We start from the raw sequence: 13,027 nt of genomic DNA, 5'->3' as shown, positions 1-13,027 counted from the left end.
CAGATGGAACTATAGGGACTTATAAACTATAATGCAAATATTATCCCATTTCCTTAAACCTGTATTTCAGTATGAAAAATTATATTCATATTGATGAGTATCAACTTTTTTGTTAAATCAGCCTTGACTAGGGAACTCCATTTTAAGTAAATATAAAAGATTTTCTCTTCTGAGCTTGAGAAGAGAAACCTTTTCAAAGCCTTAAAATGTGAAACATTTTTTTAATGTATTCACAGCAATTCTTATATTAGCTCTTTTATTGCTGTGATTTTCATTCCACATTTTAGTTACTTGTAAATAGTGTGCAAAAATTTGCAATCCCTGAGTTTGAGTTTTAGCGTAGCTTATATAGTCATGCACACACAGGTTGATGTTATTACATACTGTATAGCTGATCATTTAATCCTTACTTTTACTTTTATATCAAAAGAGCCTCTATATCTATTGCTGATTTAAAGCTTATTTGTTGTCTGTAGGTATTGTCTGAGAATATTGCAGTATTCCAAAATAATAGGTACCGAACCCTGTGATCCATTTTCCTTCTCTTTGAAGGGTTTTGTAGGTGCAAATCTTTATATGCCACCCCAAGCATATTAGAATAGATGAATAAATTGAGATTAGAATATATAGATGCTTCTTTATTTTTGTAGCAGAGTTGTATGGGGACTAATTGAAGTCTTAATTATCCTGAGATTCTTAGAAAATCCGTATGTTTTAACAGTGAGCAGAATAGAGAATCCAGGTTCTTAAAATTCCAAATATGTAAGATAAGTTCCTTTGACTCTTGCTGACTTCCCTTGTATAACCTATAGGCCTTTCAGATATTCTGAACAATTAGAATATTCAGTCTATGAAGTTGGCAGGCAAAACTACATCAATTTGACAAATACTGTATTTCTTCTTAAGTAACAATCTTATTGTATCCAAGGTATGAATGCAGTACATTAATTGGACACCAAATTATAAAATTATTAAAGTGAGAAAAAAATCTTAGAATAAAGGAAATATGGTAATTATTGACTGCATTCTGCCTCAGGTCCTGCACATTCTTATGAATATTGAAAGTAACCTCTTAATCGTTTGCTTCTTATGAATCCATGAGGATATGCCAAATACTTTTTGCTTCAAAGAAGAAGAAAAAAGTTCTTGGTCTGAAGGTGGGGAAGATTAACTACTTTGCAACTTGTCTTGAATCATCTTTGCATTTTACAAACAAATGGTTAGTTTTTGTTTTAAGCCAATACGTTTTGCAGCAAATGATGACTCATGTAGTCTGCCCAAGCCCCTGTATCTTTCTGGTCTTTCTCAGGCTCTGAGGGTTGGAGTTCTCCTGGTCTGTCATGTAGAAGGAGGTCTTATTCCTAGGTGAGGCCTAAGCATCTGTGTAAAACAAAGGCTTTCTCTGCTTTGCTTTGCCCACTGTATGGGTCCATAGAGGTGGGCATACAGTGGGCAAGTTTAGAGCTGGAATGACTTTAGAAGTCCTGTGATTTAGCTCTGTGCTTTCCTGATGATGGTAAGTGTCACCAAAAAAAGTGGTTCATGCAGAACCACTTGCAGAATTGGCTACCTGCAGAGCTGTCAGAAAATTTAACTCCTCTTACTCCCAGTCCTGGGTCCTTCTTTCACAACCTACTGCCCTTTTTTTTCAAATCACTTTTTGCATCAAAGTGCAAATCATATTCTAATCGAAATGTAAAGAAAAGCTGCGATTTTAAAGAATGTGGACCACAGGGATTTGGGATAGAAAAGAATCATGTTCTAGGATACTCCTCCCTTTATATAAATACAGTTTGGAGCCTGTCATCTTTGCTCAACGTGAGATATCCTATAACAGTCTTAACCCACACTTTCTTTTTAAACTCTCTAACGGTGATAGATATCACAAATCAGTAACTTACTCATCTACATGCGTTTTTCAGTGTAGAGTTGCATGTAATTTTGATTTACATGTTTTACTAACCCCACTGTATTATCATCCTTCATTGGTTTGGCCTTCTTGTTAAGAAAGTAAACTCTATAGAAGGCATGTCTGTATGACTTTCTTTTGTTTTGTTTTGCTTTTTTTCCGGCCGCACTCGAGGCATATGGAGGTTCCCAGGCTAGGGGTCAAATCAGAACCACAGTTGCTGGCATATGCCACAGCCACAGCAATGCCAGATCCCAGCCTCTTCTGCAACCTACACCACAGCTCATGGCAGTGCCAGATCCTTAACCCACTGAGTGAGGCCAGGGATCGGACCTGTGTCCTCATGGATCCTAGTCAGATTCGTTTCTCCTGAGCCACCACAGGAACTCTGTATGACTTCTAAACACACACAGCCATAAAGGGAAACTTTATTAAATGTTTAAAAATAGCATTGCTCCTCTAAGGCTGGAGATCCGAACCATGGCTTCTTCTAAAGGGGGAAGAAAATGCCCATTTTACATATAATATTTTAAATTCTTCTTGTTAGCAGGGATTTTATTTTTTCTCATAAAGCAGGGGGTAAAAAACACAAAACACTCTTTTTGGATCATTGATAAATATGTTTTCCACTTGAATATGAAATTCAATGTGAAACTTTTCTATAGTTAAAATGTCCCTTAGGCGTGGGTGTGGGGGCTTTTATGGGTATGGCAAAGATTGAGTTGAATTCCAGAGTTATCCAAATTAAGTAAGATGTGCCTTCAAGCAGTAAAATTAAGCCTTATATATGTAATCCTTTATAATAATATCTGACATACAATTCTGTGTCAAAGTTTTGTCCTAAAATGCTTTTTAGAACAATCCACTGAATATCTCGAAATGAAAACTATAAAACCTCATTCTGTGGAAATAGTTTACCCACACAGCAGTCAGTGCTCATTGGTAGCCTTCAATCCACAGGAGACCCGTGGTGAATTTTTCTAACACATGGCTTTTTTAAATGTTATGGGCCTATTGTGACAACAGTAAAATTTCCTTTTGCTGAATGATTGGTGTGTTTGTGAGTTACTTTATCTACTTGTTGGCAGCTTGAACAGTAAAGAAAATGGTGATTGATGGGCTGAAGTGTCTGATGACTTTGACTCTGTCTAAGGATACATTACTGCATGTTGTGAAATTCTTTTCCAGTAATTCAAAGTTTAAATCCCCCTGGAGATGTTTGTGATTTTGTGGGTCTTGGTGATAATTAAGTCCCTCATACTTGGCTTTTTAAAACTGCTCTCTGAGCTAAAGTAAATCCTTCGGAAATTCAGATGGATTTAATATCCATGTGTGATGGGTATTTTGATTGTATATACTTTTATTTCAGAAACTTGTTTGGGTCAGGGTAAGATTATGACATCCTAATAACCCTGCCAGCCTCCTCTTTCTGGGTCATTTTGATGCCTTTTTTCTATCTCCAACCCATTTCTTGATAGTCATTTAGCAAACATTCATTGAGCACCTACTCTGGGCTCAGCACCAGGATATAAAGAAGAGTTGGGAACAGCCCCTCTCTGGAAGGGCTCCACTGAGGGTAGGAAGTGATGCAGGACCTAGATCCATGAACAAGCTATCGTGATCTGTAAGTTCAATACTAAGAGAGTCATGACCCACAGGGCAGGTTGATCCACTTTACCGAGGAAGAGAGTCAGAGGTTTCACAGAAGAGCTGATGGTTGGCTGGCTCCAACAGAATTTCATGAAACAAAGGAGGTAGCAGATAAAAGAGGGCACAACCTTCAAGTATTTGGTGCCTAATTTGGTTTCTAAGTATATATCTAAGTACTTACTAAATGTAGATATAGAGACTCATTGTAAAAGGACATAAGAAACATTCATACTCAATGTTTCTCATTAGGGGAATCGAGTGAGGGACAGGTACTACAGAGAAACATCTCAGCATATATTATTTTTGAGGCTAATACCATGTGCATATTATATATACTTTATATATATGTATACATACTTTATATATATATATTTATTTATATATATATAAATATATATATTTATATACTTTTTTTTTTGTGCGCTTTTCAGGGCCACACTTGCGGCATATGGAGGTTCCCAGGTTAGGGTCCATTTGGAGCTACAGCTGTCGGCCTACATCACAGCCACAGCAACATCAGATCTGAGCCTCATCTTTGACCTATACCATAGCTTATGTCAACGCCAGATCCTTAACCCACTGAGCAAGGCCAGGAATTGAACCCACAGCCTCATGGTTCCCAGTCGGATTTGTTTCCACTGCACCACAGCAGGAACTCCTTTTATTTATATTTTAAAATAAGTAAATACTTACTATTTTAGGGATAGAGACATTAAAGCAATGAGTGATTCCTTAAACAATATGATGAATTCCCTAGCCAGCTACTTCTTCCTGGCTGTCTGTTTTTGGGGGTTTTGTTTGTTTGTTTGTTTTAATATTACCCCCAATTGTGGAATAAGGGAATTTTTTTTTTTCAAGTTGAATGTGTTTCAGATATAGACTGGTGAGGGAGAAGTTTTTAAGTAGAAGATTTTCCTAATTTCTAAAATCCTGCCTTACCCTTCTGATTAGGGAAAACCCATTGTTTGCGAGACTCTCCAACTCTCTCAAACAGCTCTTCTCTTATCAGCTCTTCTTCTCTGATCAAATTCTTCTCTGGCTCAAATTTGGATGTCCAGGGGAAATTGTTGGTCCAGCTCTGACATTAAGTCAACAAACTATCTTATTTAAATTACTATTGTCCCAGTGAAAGTCACCTTGCTACCAAGAAAAATTAGTTGTTTTTTTTTTAATATGTCAGTCTTGGTCATCTATAAATGATTCTCAAGGCTACCATTAATTAGGAGAAATTAATTTTCCTGGATTGAACACTTTTTTTTTTTTTTTAAGGGCTTCACCTGTAGCATATGGACATTCCCAGGCTAGGGGTCCAATTGGAGCTGCAGCTGCTGGCCTACACCACAGCCACAGCACCTCAGGATCCAAGCCTCGTCTGTGACCTACACCACAGCTCACGGCAACTCCGTATCCTTAACCCACTGATCTAGGCCAGAGATCCAACCCAAGTCCTCATGGATACCAGTTGGATTGGTTACCACTGAGCCATGATGGGAACTCCACTTCTTATTTTAAACACTGATTTATCGCTTGTATATAATGGTCTCTATCTGCTCCTGTGGGGGCAAAAAATATTCTGTGAATAATATGAGTACACAGAACCAAGACTGAAAAGATGAAAAAGTGACAAGAATAACAAGTAGAATTAAGAAAGACCTTGTGTCGGGGTGGGTAGAGGGCCTGCCCATCATGCTTTGTGCCATGCAAATCCCTAATCAGGTACCAGCACCAGCAAGTGAGACCCATAGATCATCACCCACCTCGTTAAGCCCAAAGCTTCAGTTTTCACTTCCATAGTTGTCTGTTTATTCACTCTCTATAAAAGGATCAGCTCATGCCCTCAAGGTTTTTGCTGTGGAGTCGAGGAGATAATATTTCAACAGAATTGATGCCATATGGAAAATCTCAAGTTCATTTTTATACAAGTGCAAAATAAAATATTCAAAGCAGATGAGAAGCTTGCAGTAGTGGTTAGGAACATAGGCTTTGGTGTTAAACAGTCCCAAGTGGGAATTTCGTCTTTCCTACTTAGAAGCTGCAAAGACCTGGTTAAATCTGACCCTTCTGAGCCTCCTTTTCCCCAACTGTACATGAGACTAATAATACTAAACTGGCATAGTTGCTAGGAGGATTCAATGGCACAAGTGGAAAGTGTGGGGCCTCTTTGCCACACAGATGTTATATGAGATGTTATCACCTCCTTACTGCATGCTGGCATTGTTCCTAAAGCCTTATGTGTAGATAGTATTGTTAAAACCATGTGAAAATGAGGACACTGAGAGGTTAACAGTCTTCCCAGGACAGAAGTAGCAGGGCCAGGATTTGGACTGAGAAGTCTGACTCCAGAGGCCTGCCTCATAATCACTTATCCCTACCGCCTCTTCTCAGCATGAGCCAGCAACCCAGCCACAGAGAAAGGACCAATAGACTGCTTCTGGAAGAGGTGATGTTTAGATGTCCTTGGTACTGGTAGACAGAGTCACTGAGGCATCCAGGGTGGAGTATTATTTAAACATACAAAGATAGGGGGACCAAGCACTCAGAACTGTGCCAATAAGCAATATTGCCCAATAGCTCAAAAGCATTGTGATCAGGAGGATACAATGAGCAGGTAAGAATGAAGTGTATAATCAGCTGTGTCTGTGGGATGTGGAAGTTCCCAACCAGGGATTGAACCTGTGCCACAGCAGCAACCCAAGCTGCTGCAGCAACAATGCTGGATCCTTAACTGCTGTACCACAAGGGAACGCCTCAACTCCACACTTTTCTTTAAAATAAAAAAGGTCGGTCTTTCATCAATGACCCATTATTTCATCTAATCACAATTTTTTCAAAGCCAAAAAGAACCAAAATTTTAATGTAGCCTTATCAGGCAGATGCCTAAAATATCCCAAACCAGCATCTGTCTTACTATTTCTGTCCCATGCTATGAACTGTGTAAGTTTAAAAAACTTTTCAATTCAGTGGCTCACATTTCTAATGTGGTCCTTCTCGCTCACCTCTGTCACCCCCAACTAATACAGCTGTCCAGAACCACAGCTTCATAGAACACTTCTGGCAGACAGGAACACATGGTAAGAAATGTGACCTTTTTCTATTGACAGGTCAGAGTGTCACATTTTCTTGTAAGTTCTCTGACTTTAAGAGAAATCACAGCAGTAGTCAAGTGAAAGAAAGAAAGAAAAAGAAAGAAAGGGAGTTTTCCATACGGCAAGACTCATGGACTAAAAACAGATCACTGGCAGGGAGTTCAGCATTTATTTGAGCTTACTAGCAGTATATTTATTTTATGTATTTATAATTCATTGAGTACCAGAAAGTAAGAGTTTGAATTCAGTCTGCTTCTATTGAACAGAAACTTCAGTGAGTCTTTTTCTTCTCTTTGAGTATGAACTAAGAGAAATTTTCCATTCAACTTATGTAATGTTCCAAGATCAAAGGAGCTTATGCTGAAAATTCAACTCTGTAAAAGCCATGCGTGGTATGAGTTCAGTCTGATTCTCCCAGATCCAATGAAAATCGGGTGTTTGGCCACCAAGGCTTTGAAAACCAGCGTGGCACAGGGTGTAATCAGGAGCTTGCATCAGTTGCTCCCTGCACTACCTTCATAAAAATGGCCCTTAGTGTCAAATGGCAGGGTTGTTGGGATTGCCTTAAGCCACTGGCCCAGCAAGTTTCCTCAAGATCATTCCCCTGAAACAGTTCAGAGAAACAATCTCCTGGCAATATAAATGCTCTCTGGGTCTGGAAACTTCATAAGTCAGAGTTAAAACAAAGAATAGTCTAAAATATACTGCTGGTACAGAATCTAAAATGTAAATTGTCTGGATCCAGGAACTTTTCCTGGCTCTTAGGGGCTGCCTCTGTAATTGCCATAATAAAGAATATTTTCAGAACTGTGTGGGTGATAAAATAAGAGCATTTAATATTGTAAAGATATTTGGAATCCAGATGGATCATCTTGAAAGACCTCCTATTTTCTTTTGTTGCTTCCCAGCGTTTGTCTAGGAAACTTTTTTTTTTTTTTGAAGTTTTTTGAAAGGTTTGGTTTGGGGTTATCTTATATTTTTGCAAGAAATATTTCATTTATTTACTTCAAGTGAATTTAATTCTAACTCTGAAGCTCCACACTCTGGACTGAGGCAGAGTCAACCTCAGTCTTTTTTGAGCTGGTTCTGCCACAAGCTCCCCAATGTTGGTAGGCCCCTGTGGTCATTGTCATCAATCCATCTTGTTAATCATAAGCCCATGCTTATCCAAGCCTGTACCATCTCATCACATCCAGAAGTCCTCCTGCTTCCGGGCCTCATGCTTGGACTCAAGACCTCTTTCAGTGTGGGATGCTTGGAGTCTGCCACCTTTGACCATTGCCTGCTGAGTCTTTCCTGTGTGTGGGCTGAAGGGCCAGGGAATGTGAGGACACTGGGCAGTGCAAGACTCAAATCCTCACTTCTCTGGGGACCCTCAGATCTCTGTTACTTTTCTTTCTTTTTTTTTTTTTAAATAATTTTTATTTTTTCCATTATAGTTGGTTTATAGTATTCTGTCCATTTTCTACTGTACAGCAAAGTAACCCATTCATACATATGCATTCTTTTTCTCACATTATCCTCCATCGTGCTCCATCGCAAGTGACTAGATATAGTTCCCAGTGCTATACAGCAGGATCTCATTGCTTATCCATTCCAAATGCAATAATTTGCATCAGTTAACCACAGATTCACAGTCCATCCCACTCCCTTCCCCTCCTCTGGGAAACCAGAAGTCTATTCTCCAAGTTGATGAGTTTCTCTTCTGTGGAAAGTTTCATTTGTGCCATATATTAGATTCCAGATACACGTGATATCATAAGGTATTTGTCTTTCTCTTTCTTACTTCATTTAGTATGAGAGTCTCTAGTTCCATCCATGTTTCTGGAAATGGCATTATTTTGTTCTTTTTTATGGCTGAGTAGTATTCTATTGTGTATATATACCATGTCTTCTTAATCCATTCTTCTGTTGATAGACATTTAGGTTGTTTCAATGTCTTGGCTATTATGACTAGTCCTGCAATGAACATGCGGGTACATGTGTCTTTTTCAAGGGAAGTTTTGTCTGGATATATGCCCAAGAGTAGGATTGCTGGGTCATATGGTAGTTCTATATTTAGTTTTCTAAGGTACCTCCATGCTGTTTTCCATAGTGGTTGTACCAGTTTACATTCTTACCAACAGTGTGGGAGGGTTCCCTTTTCTCCATACCCTCTCTAGCATTTTTTATTTGTGGATTTATTAATGACGGCCATTCTGATAGGTGTGAAGTGGTACCTCATGGTGGTTTTGATTTGTATTTCTTTAATAGTCAGTGATGTTGAGCATTTTTTCATGTTGGCCACCCGTATATCTTCTTTGGAGAAATGTCTATTCAGTTCTTTTGCCCATTTTTCAATTGTGTTGTTGGTTCTTTTGCTATTTTGCTATTAAATTGTATAAATTGTTTATATATTTTAGAGATTAGGCCCTTGTTAATTGCATCATTTGAAACTGTTTTCTCCCATTCTGTAGGGTTTTTGTTGTTGTTTTTGTTTGGTTTGGTTTGGTTTTTTATGGTTTCCTTTGCTATACAAAAGTTTGTCAGTTTGATTAGGTCCCATTGGTTTGTTTTTGTTTTTATATATTTTGCCTTGGGAGACTGACCTAAGAAAACATTTGCAAGGTTGATGTCGAGAATGTTTACCTATGTTCTTTTCTAGGAGTTTGATGGTGTCTTGCCTTACGTTTAAGTCTTTAAGCCATTTTGAGTTTATTTTTGTATATGATATGAGGATGTGTTCTAGTTTCACTGATTTACATGCAGCTGTCCAGTTTTCCCAGCACCACTTCCTGAAAAGACTTTTTCCCATTTATATTCTTGCCTCCTTTGTCAAAGATAAATTGACTCTTGGTCTCTGGATTTATTTCTGGGTTCTCTCTTCTGTGCCATTGGTCTGTATGTCTGTTTTGGTACCAGTACCACACTGTCTTGATTACCACGGCTTTATAATATTGCCTGAAGTCTGGGAGAGTTATGCCTCCTGCATGGTTTTTGTTCCTCAGGATTGCTCTGTTTCTTTTCCTTTTCTTTTTTGGCCACCCCACAGTATATGGAGTTCCCGGGCCAGGAATCAGATCCCAGACGCAGTCATGACCTTAGCCTCAGTTGCAGCAACACTGGATCCTTAACCCACTGTGCCAGGCTGGAGATCGAATCTGTGTCCCAGTGCTCCCAAGACACTGCCCATCCCATTGTGCCACAGGGGGAGCTCCACACAACTCTGTTTCTAGTCTCCATTCAAAAGCACTTTTCCTCTCCCAGCAGCTCTCCAAGACTCCTAGAACCTCCTGTAACATCGGTTTTTCAGTGCCCTTCACTTTTATAAGCAGCAGAAAAAAAATGACTTCTGGTTGCTTCAGTTTTCAGCTCCACAAAAATCCCTGAGGCAAGAAATGTCAAAGCTTGACTTCTTGTTCAACCTGAGGGAAAGGGGAAAGATTGTATGAACATACACTGTTGAATGTTTTCAAATACATCTCACCAGAACATAAATAATTGGGTGTATGGATGTAAATTGTCTGGAGGGATCCTTAGGAAACTGTTGGTGGTCATTGTTTCTGGGGAGCAGGACTGAAGGCCAGGCACAGTAGGCAGTCTTTTTGTGGTTTCCTACACCCTGTGGTTTTGCTCAAGTCCTTTACGTTGATACATGTTATTTTTATGATGATAACAAATTTAAGGTTATTAATTTGAAGAAAAATTATTTTTTAACTCATTAACCATGAAACACTTTCTTCAACCAAACCTTACCTACCGTAACTACTGTCTGTCCTGATTCTATGGTTCAGAAGCCTGAGTTCAGGAGTTAATTTGCTCAAGATTGCACAGGGGCAGAGTCTGGATTTGAACCCACATTGGTCTTAGATTGCCCTTTCTCCTACTCCATGCTCTGTCCTCCAGGGCCAGTTCATTCCACTAAGTTCTTGTCTTTCATTGCCGAAGTAATGAGGCCTGATGGGCCCCCTTCATCAGGCCACACAGCTATGCCAAATCTTTGAATATCAATAAATACCTGAAACCATGTTTCAAAATATACCATAAAATGTAAATAAGAATGAGGCATAGTTCACCTCAAGTTTATACGTAACAGCAATGTATACACAGAGTTAACAGTAAAACACACGGGGGAAGTTTAACCTGAAATATTAGGCAAAACCAGTCCTAAAAGAATGAAATAATAAACTTAGAAAAAATTAATTATACCTCTAAATGTACCATAACTGTGTATTTTAAGTCAAATAAAATATGGCTTTATTAGCAAATTGCAAATTATGGATTGCTGCCTATGGTTTGGTTGTTTGCTTAAGGAAGCATTTATGGTTGTTGAAAATTAATAAGGATTTTTTTTTCATAGGATGCTATAGTTATACACGAAGTCTATGAAGAAGGGGCAGCAGCCCGAGATGGAAGACTTTGGGCTGGTGACCAGATATTAGAGGTATGATTATGAATTGTTTCATACCATCCAATATGGTTCCTTTACTGACTTGACCAGCAGTCAATTTACCTATTCACTGTCTCCCATTCAACTGTATCCTCACTTATTTTTTTCCAAATTTAACAAAACATGTACTATATTCTTTCTTCTTTTTCTTTTTCTTTTGTGTGTGTGTGTGTGTGTATTCTTCATATTCTTTTTTCTTCTGATATGCATCAAATAGCTGTCATTAGAATTATGACAGATTATCAACCTAAATCTGTCTCTGGAAACTTTTTTTAATTAAAAGGGAAAGTACCGCTCATGGTTCTATAATTTTATCAAAGGAAACTCTATAGTATTGCAGTTTACTTTTTCCATCTCTATTACCTCTTACTAAATTCCCTTCTATAGACACACATAAACATGCACATTTGATATCTTAAAAGATTTTATTGCAGCTCTAAGTATATTTTTCTTATTCCTGATAAATGTTTATGTCACGTGGAGGTCCATCCCCTGGCATCTTTGCTTTCCAGCTGATGAAAATGTAGAATCTTCTTTTTAGGTGGTATATGGTATTTATTAAACATTGAAACTTAACTTGCCTCTTTTAAAAGGACTCTCATTTGGAAAGGTGTTAAAGCCTTTTAAAAAGAGCCAGGGCAGGCAATATCTGAACTAGGTAACGGTTGAAGAGCAAGTCAATGCCAGGCATTCTGGTAGGTGAAACTAAAGAGCTTTTTCAATGGTGTGAAAACTTTAGGCAACATTTATTTCTTTCATTGGATGAATTTAATTGAATAGTTAACATTTTATGGTGGGCATGTGCATTTTTGCTTTGCAACTTTAATATAGCACATTATGCATGACATCATAGAATTTTATTTTTCCCGTTGGTGTTTCAAGTCTGCCTCCCAAGATGAAACTAGAGATATAATTAAGGGTAGGGAATATAGGCAAGAAGGAGTTAAAGGAGAGGCCAGGCTGACTACAAATTAAATTCAGGACAAGTTATAGGGTTTCTCTGCAGGCCTGTACTGTACTTCATCACTGGATTAGGACATATTCCCAGTGTGTTCATTAAAGTGCAAGTGTATGAGGTTAGAAAAATAAATGTGTCCTCTTTGGGAATGAACTTGTCTGCTTTAGCATGCAACACCAGTTTTTTAGTGGTCAGGAGTTTTGAGGGGTTCCCCTCTGCCCCCAGATTTTTTAATTAGCTCTCGCTATCATAATTGGTTTACAGAGGAATAGATTGAATATTCAAAAGAATACAGATGCATTCATGTCTTGGTACTTAGATGATTTGTAAGCCCACACATTTTTCCATAATGGTCATATAGATTTAAAAATGTGCATTATCTTGATTGTGGCAATGGTTGCACAGGTATAATTTACAGTATAAATTGTACACTTTATATATGTATAGTTTGTGTCATAGCAGTTATACCTCAATAAAAGAAAAATTTTAAATTTATCTATTTGTATTGAATAGACCGTCAGCTATAGCTTCTCTCTTCCATAAAGTATATTTATGTTCAAGTGAATCCTTAGGACAGATTAGCATGAAGAAAGCAAATTTGTTTTAAGTGCAAGGAGAATTTGAAAGGTCAAGTAAACTATTTCCTGGCATTTGGCCGAGTTATATTACCCAGTGTGGATGGATGGTCTACACTTCTCATTAAAGGAGTTCCCTTTGTGACTTAGTGGTAACAAACCCAACTAGTATCCATGAGGATGCAGGCTTGATCCCTGGCCTTGCTCAGTGGTTTAAGGATTTGATGTTGCCATGAGCTGCAGTGTAAGTCACAGACACAGCTCGGATCTAACGTTGCTGTGTCTGTGATGTAGGCCTGCAGCTGCAGCTCCAATTCAACCCCTAGCCTCCGAACTTCCATATGCCATGGATGTAGCCCTAAAATAGACCCCCCCCCCAAAGAAAGATGGCCAGACAGGGTCTTGTCCACAAAAGAATAT

At 38.4% G+C, this 13,027-nt stretch overlaps 1 protein-coding gene across 5 annotated transcripts in view; it reads left to right on the top strand.

Annotated features, from left to right (window-relative positions):
- PATJ (PATJ, crumbs cell polarity complex component) overlaps positions 1-13,027 on the top strand; it is a 356,852-nt gene that overhangs the window by 296,775 nt on the left and 47,050 nt on the right. For all 5 annotated transcript variants that reach the window (XM_021096559.1, XM_021096561.1, XM_021096558.1 and 2 more), the window contains one exon: positions 10,985-11,068. In XM_021096559.1, coding sequence (XP_020952218.1) covers positions 10,985-11,068 — 84 coding nt within the window. The remainder of the gene's footprint in view (positions 1-10,984; positions 11,069-13,027) is intronic.

Source organism: Sus scrofa, chromosome 6, assembly GCF_000003025.6.
Source record: "Sus scrofa isolate TJ Tabasco breed Duroc chromosome 6, Sscrofa11.1, whole genome shotgun sequence".
Classification (NCBI taxonomy): Eukaryota; Metazoa; Chordata; class Mammalia; order Artiodactyla; family Suidae; genus Sus; species Sus scrofa.
Note: the sequence above shows the minus strand (reverse complement) of the source record. Positions and strands in the feature narration are given on the sequence as shown.